Source organism: Engystomops pustulosus, chromosome 4 (genome assembly GCF_040894005.1).
Source record: "Engystomops pustulosus chromosome 4, aEngPut4.maternal, whole genome shotgun sequence".
Taxonomy (NCBI): domain Eukaryota; kingdom Metazoa; phylum Chordata; class Amphibia; order Anura; family Leptodactylidae; genus Engystomops; species Engystomops pustulosus.
The window spans coordinates 164,757,104-164,771,202 of NC_092414.1; the positions used below are offsets into that span (position 1 = coordinate 164,757,104).

The 14,099-nt window shown below is 44.9% G+C and overlaps 1 protein-coding gene across 2 annotated transcripts in view; it reads left to right on the forward strand.

The window, feature by feature from the left end:
• Nucleotides 1-7,631: 7,631 nt before the first annotated feature.
• The window catches only part of UNC45A (unc-45 myosin chaperone A), a 28,560-nt gene continuing 22,092 nt past the window's right edge, over nt 7,632-14,099 (forward strand). Inside the window, exons 1-6 of one of the 2 annotated variants that reach the window (XM_072148423.1) lie at nt 7,632-7,702; nt 9,694-9,852; nt 10,925-10,961; nt 11,453-11,628; nt 11,717-11,809; nt 11,884-12,051. In XM_072148423.1, the coding sequence (XP_072004524.1) occupies nt 9,694-9,852; nt 10,925-10,961; nt 11,453-11,628; nt 11,717-11,809; nt 11,884-12,051 (633 nt within the window). In that variant the 5' untranslated portion in view covers nt 7,632-7,702. Of the gene's footprint in view, nt 7,703-7,737; nt 7,875-9,693; nt 9,853-10,924; nt 10,962-11,452; nt 11,629-11,716; nt 11,810-11,883; nt 12,052-14,099 lie in introns of those variants that run through there. The other variant, XM_072148422.1, reaches the window with a different exon arrangement.

Consider the following 14,099-nt stretch of genomic DNA (forward strand, 5'->3'; position numbering starts at 1 on the left):
ACACATATACACAGTATATACACATATACACAGTAGATGCATATATACACATATACACAGTATATACAAGTATACACGGGGATGCAGGGATGGCTGCTTGTTCCGGCGGGGGGGGGGGGGGGGAGGTGAGCACGAGCGGGATTGAGAGCGGGAGGGGAGGCCTGGCCATGCAGCAGAATGGGCGGGCAGGGAGGCGGGAACCTGTACCAGGGGGCGGACGGCTCGGCCATGCAGCTGAAGGGCGGACAGGGAGGCGGTAACTTGACAGGCAGACGGGGAGGCCATGCAGGGGGATATGCGGGTAGGGGGTCACCTGTGTCGGGCGGACGGCTCAGGGATATGGCGGCTGAGGAGTCAGGGCCCGGGGGGCGTGAACTGGTGGGGGCCCCGGGGCTTGAACCCCGGGAGCCCTGCCTATAATCCGGCCCTGTGTGTGTACATGTGATAACTGGGCAGTTTGGCTTCTTCACATGGTAAGGGGCAACCACTGGGGCAGCTGCATCCATAGGGGCAGTTATTGGACTGTGTTCCCTTAAGACTGTGTGATATATGATGTGTACAGACCCTGCATGGACCTTGATCCTCAAACCAAAGAAGACACAATAAATACACAAAACGCACTTCATTGGGAATTACATGGCCAAATCTTTATTTATAATCCCACCCTATGGCAGACCCCCGACTCACGAAGAGTCACCCTTACCACTCAGGAGAGGAAAAAACCCCTGTGGGGGAAACCTCTAGGGAAGCCATGGCTGAAGGGTCGCCCTTCCTCTGGGCTTAGAGGGTCACTGCCAATAAATATCTCTCACCCAATTTATAGTGGAATAATTTGGCTGATCTGGTGGTGGATGTCCCTTCCTCCCTCGCAGCTCCAGGTCTGAGGCAGACAACCCCTTGAAGAGGATGGCGGCGCTGTGGTGATGAGTCCTGGGCTGATGGGGCGTCCCTGCTAGAACCTCCAAATTGCATCAAGGTAGGTATATTGTAGGTAGTCAAGCTCAAGGTCCAATGGCACAAAATGGCAGCGGGCACAGCAGTGCGCCAGATATTATGGAACATTCAGTAATTATGACATCAGCACAACATCTGTGACCACTGAGGGCGTGTCTACACGTGTCATACATTATGATGTCACACACAGGGAGGGATCTGAAGGATTAACCCTTTAATAGCTGAAAATATGTCTCATTACACTGGGAAAAAATGTGTACTTGTACCTTGGATTGGTAGTGAATTAATGGAATGTCCTATTTAGTGTGGGCCCCAAATACTGATTTCATCTATTTTATGTATAGTATATAGTAACTTATGACTTTCTTGTCATTATGTGGTTTGTGCTGAGGGCTTGGTTACCAGTTTATTTTTAGTTTGCATGTGTAATAATTTCCCACCTACTTGTGGACAAGGGATCAGGGTGCAGGCAATGCTAGATCTTGAGATGGTGAGTAACCACCAGACACCACAAAGACCACCAGTGACATTAAAATAAATTGATCCTGTCAGGAGATTCTCTGCTATTTGTGAATCATTTTATAGTAAGATACCTATGTGAACCCTTCTTATATGTTTCTTCATGTGGAACTCTATGTTGTCCATGAAAAAAATAGTGGACCTCGATCAGACTAAGGCTGCGTTTGAAACGCAAGGCAAACACCACTTGTGAATGCAATCGGGCCGAGCGCTGCCCAGGGAGCTAGTGTTGCGTTTTTAAACGCTAGTGGTATGTGTTACTGCACCCTGAAATAAGATTCTGATTCTTGTCTGTGTAGAGGATCAGCACATGTGTGCTCTGGTGTTTCCACAAATCCATTCAACTACACAGTAGAATCCACCTGTAAAAACTGATCTGTTAGAGTGCACACCCTAAGGGTGATGTCACACATGGCGTTTTGAAACCATTTTTGGTGCGTTTTTAAGCAGTCCGTTAAAACGCATGCGTTTTTGTCCGTGTTTTATTGCGCAAATTCAGAAAACCTGTCAAAAACGGATGCGATTTCAAAAAAACGCATGCGGTTTTTTACGGATTGCTTAAAAACGGACCAAAAACGGTTTCAAACGCCATGTGTGGCATCACCCTAAGGCCGGCGGCACACGTGGTGTTTTGAACCCGTTTTTTTGGTTAAAAAACACATCCGTTTTTGACTAGTCTTAATTAAGATAATTGGTAAAACCTGTCAAAAATGGGTGCGTTTTAAAAAAACGCATGCGTTTTTAAACACATGCGTTTTTTTTACGGACTGCTAAAAAAAGGGCCCAAAAACGGGTTCAAAACGCTCCATGTGCCGCCGGCCTAGGGCCACATTCGCACGATGTATGCCCACCGTACCGTAGTACGGCGGGCATACATCGGCGCTGGGAAGAAGAGGAGAGCGCTGCTCACCCCCGCCCCTCTCCATAGGAATACACAGCACATGGTGCAGTATTCCGTCGAAAGATAGAACATGTCCTATCTTATTACGGGCTACGGAACGGTGCCGCCCGTGTGCGGCGCCGTATATAAGTCGGCCATATATATGTCCCCCATATGTTCGCGTGAATGTAGCCTAAGGGTAGTGGCACACTAAGGATGATGCTACACATGACGTTTTTGGTCCGTTTTTAAACATGCTTTTTCAGTCTATTTAAATCGCTTCCGTTTTTAAAACGCAGCAGTTTTTGACCGTTTTACATCCGTTTGGCTGTTTATCTTAATAGATAATAAGGTTCAAAGCAGCCAAACGCATGGTAAATGGTAAAAAACTGATGCGTTTTTAAATGGACGGAAAACGCATGCCTAAAAACTGACCAAATACGCCATGTGTAGCATCATCCTCAGTGTGCATGGTGGCTTACTCATAGTTATAATGCCAGGGCTCATAGGCCAGCATATAATGGAGTTCCCGTCTCTCTAGCGCCGCTGGATACATGAGTGTGCCGGCTCACAACACACATGTATTACTACTGGTATTGACCTTTCATGACCGATAAGTTGGCTCATTAATAGGTCCTGTTCATGCAGCACTGCCAAAAAAGTGTGAAACTACTGAAAAAATGTCTTATATTCTAGGTTCTTGAAAGTAGCCACCCTCTGCTTTGATTACTGCTTTGCACACTCTTGCCATTCTCTTGATGAGCTTCAAGAGGAAGTCACCAGAAAAAGTTCTCACATCACAGGTGTGCCGTGTCAGGTTTTTTAAATTATTATTTAGATTTTTATTAATTGCATACAAAAATAACAAGAGATTAAAAAGAGAAAAAGAAATTCCTGTCAGGTTTAATGAGTGTGATTTCTTGCCTTTTAAATGGGGTTGGGACCACCATGTTGTGATGGCCAAAAGTCAGGTGGATACACAACTGATGGTCCTACTGATGTTAGACTGTTAGAATTTGTATTATGGCTAGAAAAAAATCATCTAAGTAAAGAAAAATGGGTGGCCATCATTACTTTAAGAAATGAAGGTCAGACAGTCCAAAAAATTGGAAAAACTTTGAAAGTGTTCCCAAGTGCAGTTGCAAAAAAGAAACTGGCTCACATGAGAACTGCCCCAGGAAAGGAAGACCAAGCGTCACCTCTGCTGCGGAGGATATGTTCATCAGACACATCTCAACAGCAACTGGTAGGGGGGGACTGTGTGCAGCAGCCTTCATGGTAAAATAGCTGCTAGGAAACCACTGCTAAGGACAGGCAACAAGCAGATAAAGAACTGGGCTAAAGAACTAAAGGAATGGACATTAGACCGTTGGAAATCAGTGCTTTGGTCTGATGAGTACAAATTTGGGATCTTTGGTTCCAACCAACGTGTCTTGTTGCAACGCAAAAAAGGTGAAGGAATGGACTCTACATGCCTGGTGCCCACCGTGAAGCATGGAGGAGGAGGTGTGGTGGTGTAGGGGTGCTTTGCTGGTGACACTGTTTGGGATTTCCTATCCAGTTTGCGTTTAGTTGGACCATCATTTATTTTTCAACAGGACAATGACCCCAAACACACCTCCAGGCTGTGTATGGGCTATTTGACAAAGAAGGAGAGTGATGGGGTGCTACGCCAGATGACCTGGCCTCCAAAGTCCAGACCTGTACCCAATCGAGATGGTTTGGGGTGAGCTGGACCGCAGAGTGAAGACAAAAGGGCCAACAAGTGCTAAGCATCTCTGGAAACTCCTTCAAGACTGTTGGAAGGCCTTTTCAGGTGACTACCTCTTGAATGCCAAAAGTGTGCAGAGTAGTAATCAAAGCAAAAAGTGGCTACTTTGAAGAACCTAGAAAATAAGACATATTTTCAGTTGTTTCCCACTTTTTTGTTAAGTATATAATTCCACATGTGTTAATTCATAGTTTTGATGTCTTCAACAATTTTTATAGTCATGAAAATACACAAAACTCTATGAACGTGAAGGTGTGTCGAAACTACTACTATCCTGCATATATGGGCACAGTTTAGTACTTCTGCTCCTATCCTATATATTTATATGGGCACAGCTCAGTACCAGTAATAAATCCAGGTTGATGGATATAAATTGAAGATTTTCCTTTCATATCTGTCATCATGAACAAGTGATGGCTTTCATCAAATATATCTTGTTGTAAACTTAAAGGGAACATATCAGGTAAATATGGGACACTAAACTACCCATGGACTTTATGGACTAGTGGTATAGTGTCCGGGGCTCTCAGCGCCTTTCTGATGCGGCTAGTGAAGCTGGAGTAGTACACCCTGACTTCACAGCACAAGTGCTGTAGGTATCCAGTATGCACTATGAAGATGGGGTGTTATTCCACCTTCATTGAAGCATTGAGGGAGGAGGTGCTGAGAGCTCCAAATGTGAGTCCTAAGTGCCTGACCAGACTTGCATCTGGCAAAGTATAAACACCCATAATGACCTGTGGGCAGTTTATTGTCCCAAATCCGACTGCCAGGTTCTCTTTAACAAATCCAAGATGCTGCTGGTAGAAGTCAGAGCGGCACTGGTCATACGGAAGAGACAGGAAATGTGTATGAGTACAGAGAGGTCTCTAGTAAGTCAATACATCTACCACAATATGGACAATGTATGGTAAACTATTGGTACACCTTGAATGGGGCCCACTAGGGGTTGGTCCCCCCCCCCCCATGCTGAGCCCCTAACTACGCCTCTGACTAGCACCCACTCAAAATTCGCTGCCACCACCTACACTTTACCTATTAAATAAGAAGGCGAATAGACGACCTGTCTACGTAAATCACTCAACAATTTGGAAACCCAAACATAGAGATAAACCAATTAACTACAGGCGGTCCCCTACTTAAGAACACCCAACTTACAGACGTCCCCTAGTTACAAACGGACATCTGGATTTTGGTAATTTACTGAACTTTTGCCTTAGGCTACAATAAACTACTGTAACAGTTATCAAAGGCGTCTGTAATAAAGCTTTATTGGTAATGCTGGTTCTTATGACAACCCAACATTTTCAAATCCAATTGTCACAGAGACCAAAAAAATTTTGGCTGTGTTTACAATGATAAAGTATACAGTTCCGACTTACATACAGATTCAACTTAAGAACATACCTATCCTGTACGTAACCCGGGGACTGCCTGTATAAGATTTTTCAGCAATAATACCAGTAGGGTTGTCCCTTAGGGTTCTTATTGTCACTTCTGTGTCAGTGTCTTCCTCGGTTCATGCTAGCAGATTCAGGAGATGTTGACTTTTTTTTTTATTTACTTTTTTGCTAGTCTGCACTGAGCTCTAGTGGCTGGCTGACCTGGTGTCTGCCACAACCTTCTCTCTGTACTCCGTCTTGGTTTTGCTAGAGTTACCTCTGTGTGTCTGTGATGGCCCGTCCTTTCCTCCCTATAAATATTCAGCAGACTACACTCAATGCTGGTAAAATGTCTGTCTTAGCTTCATTCACTTGTGCTGTTATATCTGCTTACTTTCTGGTGTCTTATTTCTGGACTGTGTTTCTGACATTTCTTTTGGATTGTAATTTTGTCATTGTTACTGACCCAGTTTATCCACTCTCCCTAATTGTGTTTTTTTTTGTATTTTTGTGTCAGCACAGAGACCTAAGGAGGGGTTGTCTTTTAGTTTCCCCTGGTCATTAGGACTTGCCGGGGCAATAGGCAGGCATCAGCTTTAAGGGGCTTAGCTTAGGGCTTACTGTTAAGATTTAATACATGGATGTGCAGTGCAGACATGAAAAATACAATTGACAACAATTATTAGAAAAGTAGCCATCAGATGTTGGGTACATTGTGGTCATAAAGGGATGGACATGGTCAGCAACAATACTCAGGTAGGCTGTGGCGTTGCAACGATGCTCAATTGGTACCAAGGGGCCCAAAGAGTGCCAAGAAAATATTCCCCACACCATGACACCACCACCACCAGCCTGAACCGTTGATACAAGGCAGGATGGATCCATGCTTTCATTTTGTTGACGCCAAATTCTGACCCTACCATCCGAATGTCGCAGCAGAAATCGAGACTCATCAGACCAGGCAACGTTTTTCCAATCTTCTACTGTCCAATTTCGATGAGCTTGTGCAAATTGTAGCCTCAGTTTCCTGTTCTTAGCTGAAAGGAGTGGCACCCGGTGTGATCTTCTGCTGCTGTAGCCCATCTGCCTCAAAGTTCGACGTACTGTGCGTTCAGAGATGCTCTTCTGCCTACCTTGGTTGTAACGGGTGGCGATTTGAGTCACTGTTGCCTTTCTATCAGCTCAAACCAGTCTGCCCATTCTCCTCTGACCTCTGGCATCAACAAGGCATTTCCGCCCACAGAACTGCCGCTCACTGGATGTTTTTTCTTTTTCGGACCATTCTCTGTAAACCCTAGAGATGGTTGTGCGTGAAAATCCCAGTAGATCAGCAGTTTCTGAAATACTCAGACCAGCCCTTCTGGCACCAACAACCATGCCACGTTCAAAGGCACTCAAATCACCTTTCTTCCCCATACTGATGCTCGGTTTGAACTGCAGGAGATTGTCTTGACCATGTCTACATGCCTAAATGCACTGAGTTGCCGCCATGTGATTGGCTGATTAGAAATTAAGTGTTAACGAGCAGTTGGACAGGTGTACCTAATAAAGTGGCCGGTGAGTGTACACATCACAGATACACACACATAAACAATATATATACCACAATGTGCAGCGTAATATGTATATAATATGTTTCATTCTTTAGTATCAGGTCGGATGACGGGGCCCCCATACACTGTGGGCCCCATAGCGACTGATATGGCTGCTACCGCTGTAGTTGCGCCCCTGGTCTCAACTTCAACATTGTTGGCTCAAGCAAAAAAGTATAAAAAGTGGACAATAGAAGATTGAAAACAGGTCCCTTAGAGCAATGAGATGAAAATCAAAAGATTGGGCTCTGATAAGTGCACATGGGACAGAAATATAAAGAAAGGGAATGAGAAATTGAAGAAAATGTCAAGTTCAGACTCAATACACAGAATGCACATGTATAGGGCAGCATGCATTACACGTACATTCCTCACACCAAAACAGAATGTCAGACTAAATGCTCATCATATCACCCATAGTTCTAGAAATGGTGACATTAGACTACTCTCTCCTCTGGTGACATACTCAGCTCTGCTACATCAGCTCCCCTTACATTGTGCACATGTCCCTATCTCTATTAATTATAAAGCAGTCTCATCCGGAGCCCAGAGACATCTGGAAGCCGGGCACATGCTGCACATCTGACGGACGCTTCCATATTAGGTATTGGCAGGCGCTTGTTATGGCGTCACTGTGGGTGGAGCCAGGCGGGGAATGTGCCGGGACAGATCCGGCTGCTGTGAGGTGTAGAGCGGGAGCCGCCGCTGGGAAACATCGGGGCTGCGGCTGAGGCCTTTACCCTGATCCGGAGATGGGGGAGACAAACTCGGATAAGGTCTGAACGATAAAGTGTAACATAACGCATTTGTGTGTTTTCTTCATAGAGATGTGAGGTAATAAGTTGTGGAGCCCTCACCTTTCCTCAGGGGCTGCTACAGGCTGCAAGGTGACAGGATACATGCGATACTTTTTTCCTCACAATTTTATATTTTGAGCAGGACCCGTGAGTCTCATGATGTTGCTGTAAGATTCACTTCAGTTTTCCTATGGAAGTTAGTAGTTGTATTGTGCTAATGTCCCATTTATTAGTGCAGTGTTATTCTTACTACATCTATATACTCTTTAAGTAACACAATATAAGGGCGTGTTCACACTGCAGATCTGCAATACATAGTTCACACAGTGTGCGTGTTGACTGTACTTTGGCATGTACTGGATCACAGTAGGACATTGTGTGTGTGACCCGTTTTGCTGCAATAGATGTTAATCTGGGTCGATGTATTTGGGAGGGCCTGGCGTACAACCTGGGAACTTCCACCCATGACAATTCGCTGGCTGTAGGGAGCGTCCAGGTGCCGGGAAAGAACACCCCATGCCAGTTCACTCCGCTGCCCCCTGCCCTCACACCCCTCAATGTCCACTTGGTGTTGAGGGGGAGTACAGGGGGAGATGATTCAATGCCTGGCATTGGCTTGTACCCGAGACATCAGGTGTACAAGCTGTGATCAATCTCCCCAATGGGTTATGTGAATAAATCTTAAAGGGCACCTACCACCCCGATTCTACCTATAAAGGTAGAAGGGGTGGTAGGTGGATGGATAGATGGGACGTGAGGATTAGTGCTTTTTTGGGCTAATCCTCACGTCCCGGGTGTCTTTTACAAAACTTTATTACATCTATATGCAAATTTTTTTATGCGGCTACTGGGGCGTGGAGTAGCCGGACATGAGGCTACTAGTCGCGGCTACTCCACGCCCCAGTAGCCGCGTTACTCCACCTACCAGATAATCTTCGGCGTGCAGCTCCTGGTAGCTGCGCGCCCTCGTCCGGATCCCCTGCGTTCTGCACATGCGCCTTCGGCTGCGCGGCTCCGGGGCCGGAACTACTGCGCATGCGCAGTAGCCGGGGGACTCGGACGAGCCGAAGATTACCTGGTAGGCGGAGTAACGCGACTAGTAGCCTCATGTCCGGCTACTCCACTTATAGATAGAATCGGGGTGGTAGGTTCCCTTTAAGGCCTCATGCACGTGGATGTGAGAGTCACATAAACTTCGCTGTGCCTCACTACACCAGGAACATGCCAACTGCCCGCACCACAAAAGATGGAGCATGTCCAATTCTTGCCCATATGGCGGGGCATTCACTTCCTATGGACATCAGCTGGGTGAGCTGCAGCAAGCTTGTAACCTGTAAATGCAAGTGTGTGTAATCCCAAAAGTCATCAGAAATCATCTGGGATGCCACTATTTTGCAGCCCATTACATATGGGTTCTGCAGCAATTAAAGGGAACCTGTCATCAGGAGCCCTTTTTCTGGCTCCCCCATTTCCTCATGGAGAATAGTGTGTACATTGCCAAAGTGTGTTTATCATAAAACTGGCTTTTCCCAATAAAAAAAGAAACGTTAGATGAAAGTTTATCTTTCTCTCTGCAGAGCAGTGTCCCATGGCAGTGACTCCACAAAGATATAATATATAATAAAAGTTATGAAATGTCCTTTAAATGTTTGTTCTATTCCTGATCGAAGTATTTGCTACTCCTACTCCTCCTGTGATTGGGCAGTGCACTGTTTCTGACTATAATGGCCACCAAACAATTAGGTTTTTGCAGTATTTGGGTTATTATGATAAGCTAAGTCTGCTTTGCTTTTGGCAGATGAATTCAGAAAACCTCAGAGAAGATGGTAACAAGCACTTCAAATCTGGAGACTACGAAGCCGCGTTGTCATGTTATACGAAAGCATTGAAGCTGTCTACTGAGAAGAAGGATGCGGCTGTACTCCATCGCAACCGCTCCGCCTGCCACCTGAAGCTGGTATGTATACTCCACTGCGAGTGAAAAAAAGAAACCCATACCTATTGGAGCACATTTACTTACGTTTCCGACAAAGTTCTCCGAAAGTGCATTGTCTGACACTAATGCACTGTGCTGCGATTCACTAAGATTGTGCTCCTGATATCCTACATGTGTCACTTCCCCGCTCAGGTCCGCTGGAGTACACCATCTTCTTCCTGGTGCATGTACGTGCATTGTCGTGCGACACAATTTTAAAGTTAAATCAGTAGGATCGTCCAACGGCACGCCCCTAAATTCTGTCGCATGAAAGCCAGTGCAGCTGCGCCGCAATCCGATCGTGTGCGACACAATCCTAGCTCAGACCCCTGTTAAATACCTGTCAATCTGAAAACAACGGAAAGTCCAATGAAAGTGTGCGCGCGGACCCTTAGTAAATAAGCCCCATTGAGGCACGTTACAATTTCTAGAAATACTATAGTCATAAATGGAAGATTTGCAGTTTTTTCCTCAATCAGAATGGGGTTAGTAGAATTCCTTGTGCTTGCCACCTAAACAGCGCCATTAAATGTATGGAACAGGTATTCTGTTGTAGTTATTTCTGCGATAAACCCAACGCATGTGAATGTATCCCAAAAATGTGTTTTATACCCACTGTATACTGTATCCTTATAAAGTTCCCTGGTTTCCCTGGACAGCAAGACAACATTTTTAATAATTTTGAATAGGAAAGTAAATCTGTGTGTGTATATATTTTCTTCAGTGCACAATTATTCGGAAATTACTTTTCTCACAGATTCCAATATGGTAATCCTTGTGGAAAACGCGCCTGTTGAAATAGCGGCAAATGACCACACTCTGATTATCTCCTTAGAATAGGCTCATTTTACTGACCTGTGGCAAAAACTCAATTTTGTTGTTGTTGTGTGATCATACTCTTGCTGAAGCTGTACACGGCATTTCTTCCCATTGCCTTCCTAGCATCACCATGATGATACATAAGTACACATGAAACTGAAGCTGCTCTATGAGAATGGTGTATAGGGCATTTATAAAGAAATATTACAAACTCCTCTAATAATTTGTTTTACAGGAGAATTATGCAAAGGCAGAAGAAGATGCATCAAAGGGTAAGTAAAAGTTAGCTTGTACCCTATTTACAGGAGAGGATATAGGTTTCTAGTTGCTGGGGGCTCTAACAGTGGAGCTGCAAGTGATTGTAAGAGCAGGGGTCCACAACTTCTCCTTTGTGTGAATGAAGTGTTGGTCCATATACTCTACCAGTGCTCCATTGACTTCTATAGGATTGCAGAAGGTGGCTGTTTGGGAAGTCCTATAGAAGAAGATGGACTGGTGAATAAGCTTGAGTACCCCCAACCCTATTCCAATGTGGCACTTGCAGGCTACCAATAATTGGATCACTGGGATTCTAAGTAGTGATGATATATATTAGTGTGGCAACTACATGTGCGCATGGTAGCTATGTACATATAAATGACGCACCATAAACATTGTTATTGTGTCTGTTTTAATGTAGACTTATAAATTAGGTATTTTAGCTTCATGTACTAAGTTTTTGTTGTGACAGGTTCTCAGGCTGTCTTATATTTTCATTCTGTAGCTATTGAGGTAGATGGCGGTGATGTGAAGGCTTTGTTCAGGCGCAGTCAAGCCTTGGAGAAATTGGGGAAATTAGACCAGGCCATTCTTGATCTTAGAAGATGCCTTGCTTTGGAACCAAAAAATAAAGTTTTTCAGGATGCTGTGAGAAACCTTGGAGTCCGGACACAGGAGAAGGTATTTAGTTAACAGAACAAATTAATGAAATGTTTTTTGTTTTTCCAGTTACATATTGTTTATACATCTTTCAACTCATTTTCTACAGGTTCGGGTCATGTCCTCTACAGACTCGCGTGTGGAGCAGATGTTTGGTATTTTGCTTGATCCTGAAGAGAAAGATGTTGAGAAACAGCAGAAGGTGGGGATATACCGGGAGATGTGAAGTCATGCTGCAGCAAGGTGGATACTAAGTTATATTTTGTACCTTCTTAGGCAGCACAGAATTTAGTGGTCTTGGCTCGAGAAGATGCTGGAGCAGAGAAGATTTTTCAGAGTGACGGGGTTCGTCTTCTGCAGCAATTGTTAGAAACGAAAAAGTCAGACATGATGCTGGCAGCTTTGAGGACCCTGGTTGGACTCTGCACTGGTCACCAATCTCGAGTAAGATTTCCTCAGAATTTTAATACCATGAATTTCTGTAGCTGAACTGTCTTCTGCACAGATGTCAAACAATTTGATCAAATAATCATAAAGTAAGTGAATCCATGATCCAGCTGCAGATCATGATCATGTAAATACCAATCCAATGTTGACACATTTTTCTGCCCTAAATTAAGCAAACAAGTTGAAGGTGCGTTGGATACTTTAATAAGCCTGATGCAGCTGGGACAAATTGCTAGATGTACCAATACCGTATATACTCGAGTATAAGCCAAGTTTTTCAGCAAAAAAAAATGTGTTGAAAAACCCTAAGGCCGGCGCCACACAGGGCGCTTTGTCTGCGCTTGCAAACGCAGACAAAGTCGCGCCCACCGGGGCGGGCCTCGGCCCGACCGCATCGGCGTTTCTATGGAAACGCCTGCGATCGGGAACGAGCCGCCGGTGTTTCGCGGTGGGCGCGACTTTGTTTGCGTTTGCAAGCGCAGACAAAGCGCCCTGTGTGGCGCCGGCCTAACTCGGCGTATACTCGAGTCAATGAAATAAACCACTCTGTACTCGCATTTCGAACGCCTCCCGCAGGTCCTCTTTTATCTTCAGCTCCGTCTTCGGCTCCTGTGTGGTCCCGTTGCATACACCATGATGTCAGCCGCTTGCCAACATCATAATGTTTGCGGTGCCATCAAAGCCGGAGCTGAAGAGAGAAGAGGACCTGTGTGTGTGTGTGTGTGTGTGGGGGGGGGGGTGTCGGAAAGGTGAGTACAAAGATTTCTTTTGTTTAGGCTAGGCAGATGGCTGCTGGCTATATATGGTGGGGGCATGTGACCAATGCATTGTGTTAAAATTAGGTACCTTATTCTGGAGTATATAGAGTAAGTTTCCAGGCAGAGAAAAGGAAAACTCTTCAGTGCTACCTGAAAATGTATTTGTAGATTTCTTAACAATTCTCCAATGAGTCTTGTAATGCTTCAATGGCACCTTCACTTGCAGTCTTGTATTGCCAGCATGTGACATGAGAAATCTTCTGTATTTGGTGGATGTAATAAATGGGAGCAGACTGTCAGACTTAATTAGAGTCAATAAACATTTATTGAGACAGAACAAAATACAATAAATGGCAGAGATATCCAATATGGAACAGAAGGCGTTTAAACAATGCTCAGTATCATCAACCTGTGTCTTGGGAATGAGAAGTTATAGAAAATGATACACTTCTAAGGTTGACAATCAAGAAGTAGGAATCATTGCATAGAGCAACTCAGATGCAGTGGGTGGGTTTTAGGTGAAGATCTGACGCCATTATTCGGAGAACAGCAGTTCAAAAATATAAACAGAATACAACAATAACGGTACAAACGAGGAAGACAGGGGTTGGACACTAAGGGGGGGAGGGGGTAGGTAAGAAAGAGTAGGGCTAAAGAGAATGAATAGTCAAAGAAAATCGGAAAATAAAGAAGCATGTGAAGCTGCCTTATAGCATTGACCCAGATGTAACCCAGGCCGCAAAAGAGGGTGAATCCCTGAAGGTTATCCAAATGGACCAAGTAGCATAGAATTGCGTGACTTTGCCGTCATCAATAGCCTTCAACTCTTCCATTCTGAAGATATGATTGAGGGCGGCAACCCAGTCCGCTCTGGAGGGGGGAGTAGGAGATCTCCAGCAGCGAGGAATAATCTGGCGAGTAGCTACCAGAAAATGTCTCAGGAGATCTTTCTTTATTCTTGAGATTGGTCCCGGGAGAGCCGAGAGCAGAGCCTGCTCTGCTGTCAAGGTGACCAGTGATTTGGCCAGAGTATTGTATAGCTGGTTAATATTCTGCCACAAGGGGGCGATGAGCGGACAGCTCCACCAAATGTGGAGCATCGTGCCCGTGTCATTTCCACATCGCCAGCACTGGTCCGAGATCTGAGGATCAATTTGCCTCAGCTTAACCGGGGTGCGGTACCAATGTGAAAGAATCTTAAAGTTGAGTTCCTGTAATCTGCAAGACGATGAGAGAACATGAGTTAGAGTGAAGACCGTAGTCCATTGCTCTGTGGTAAGTTCTTTA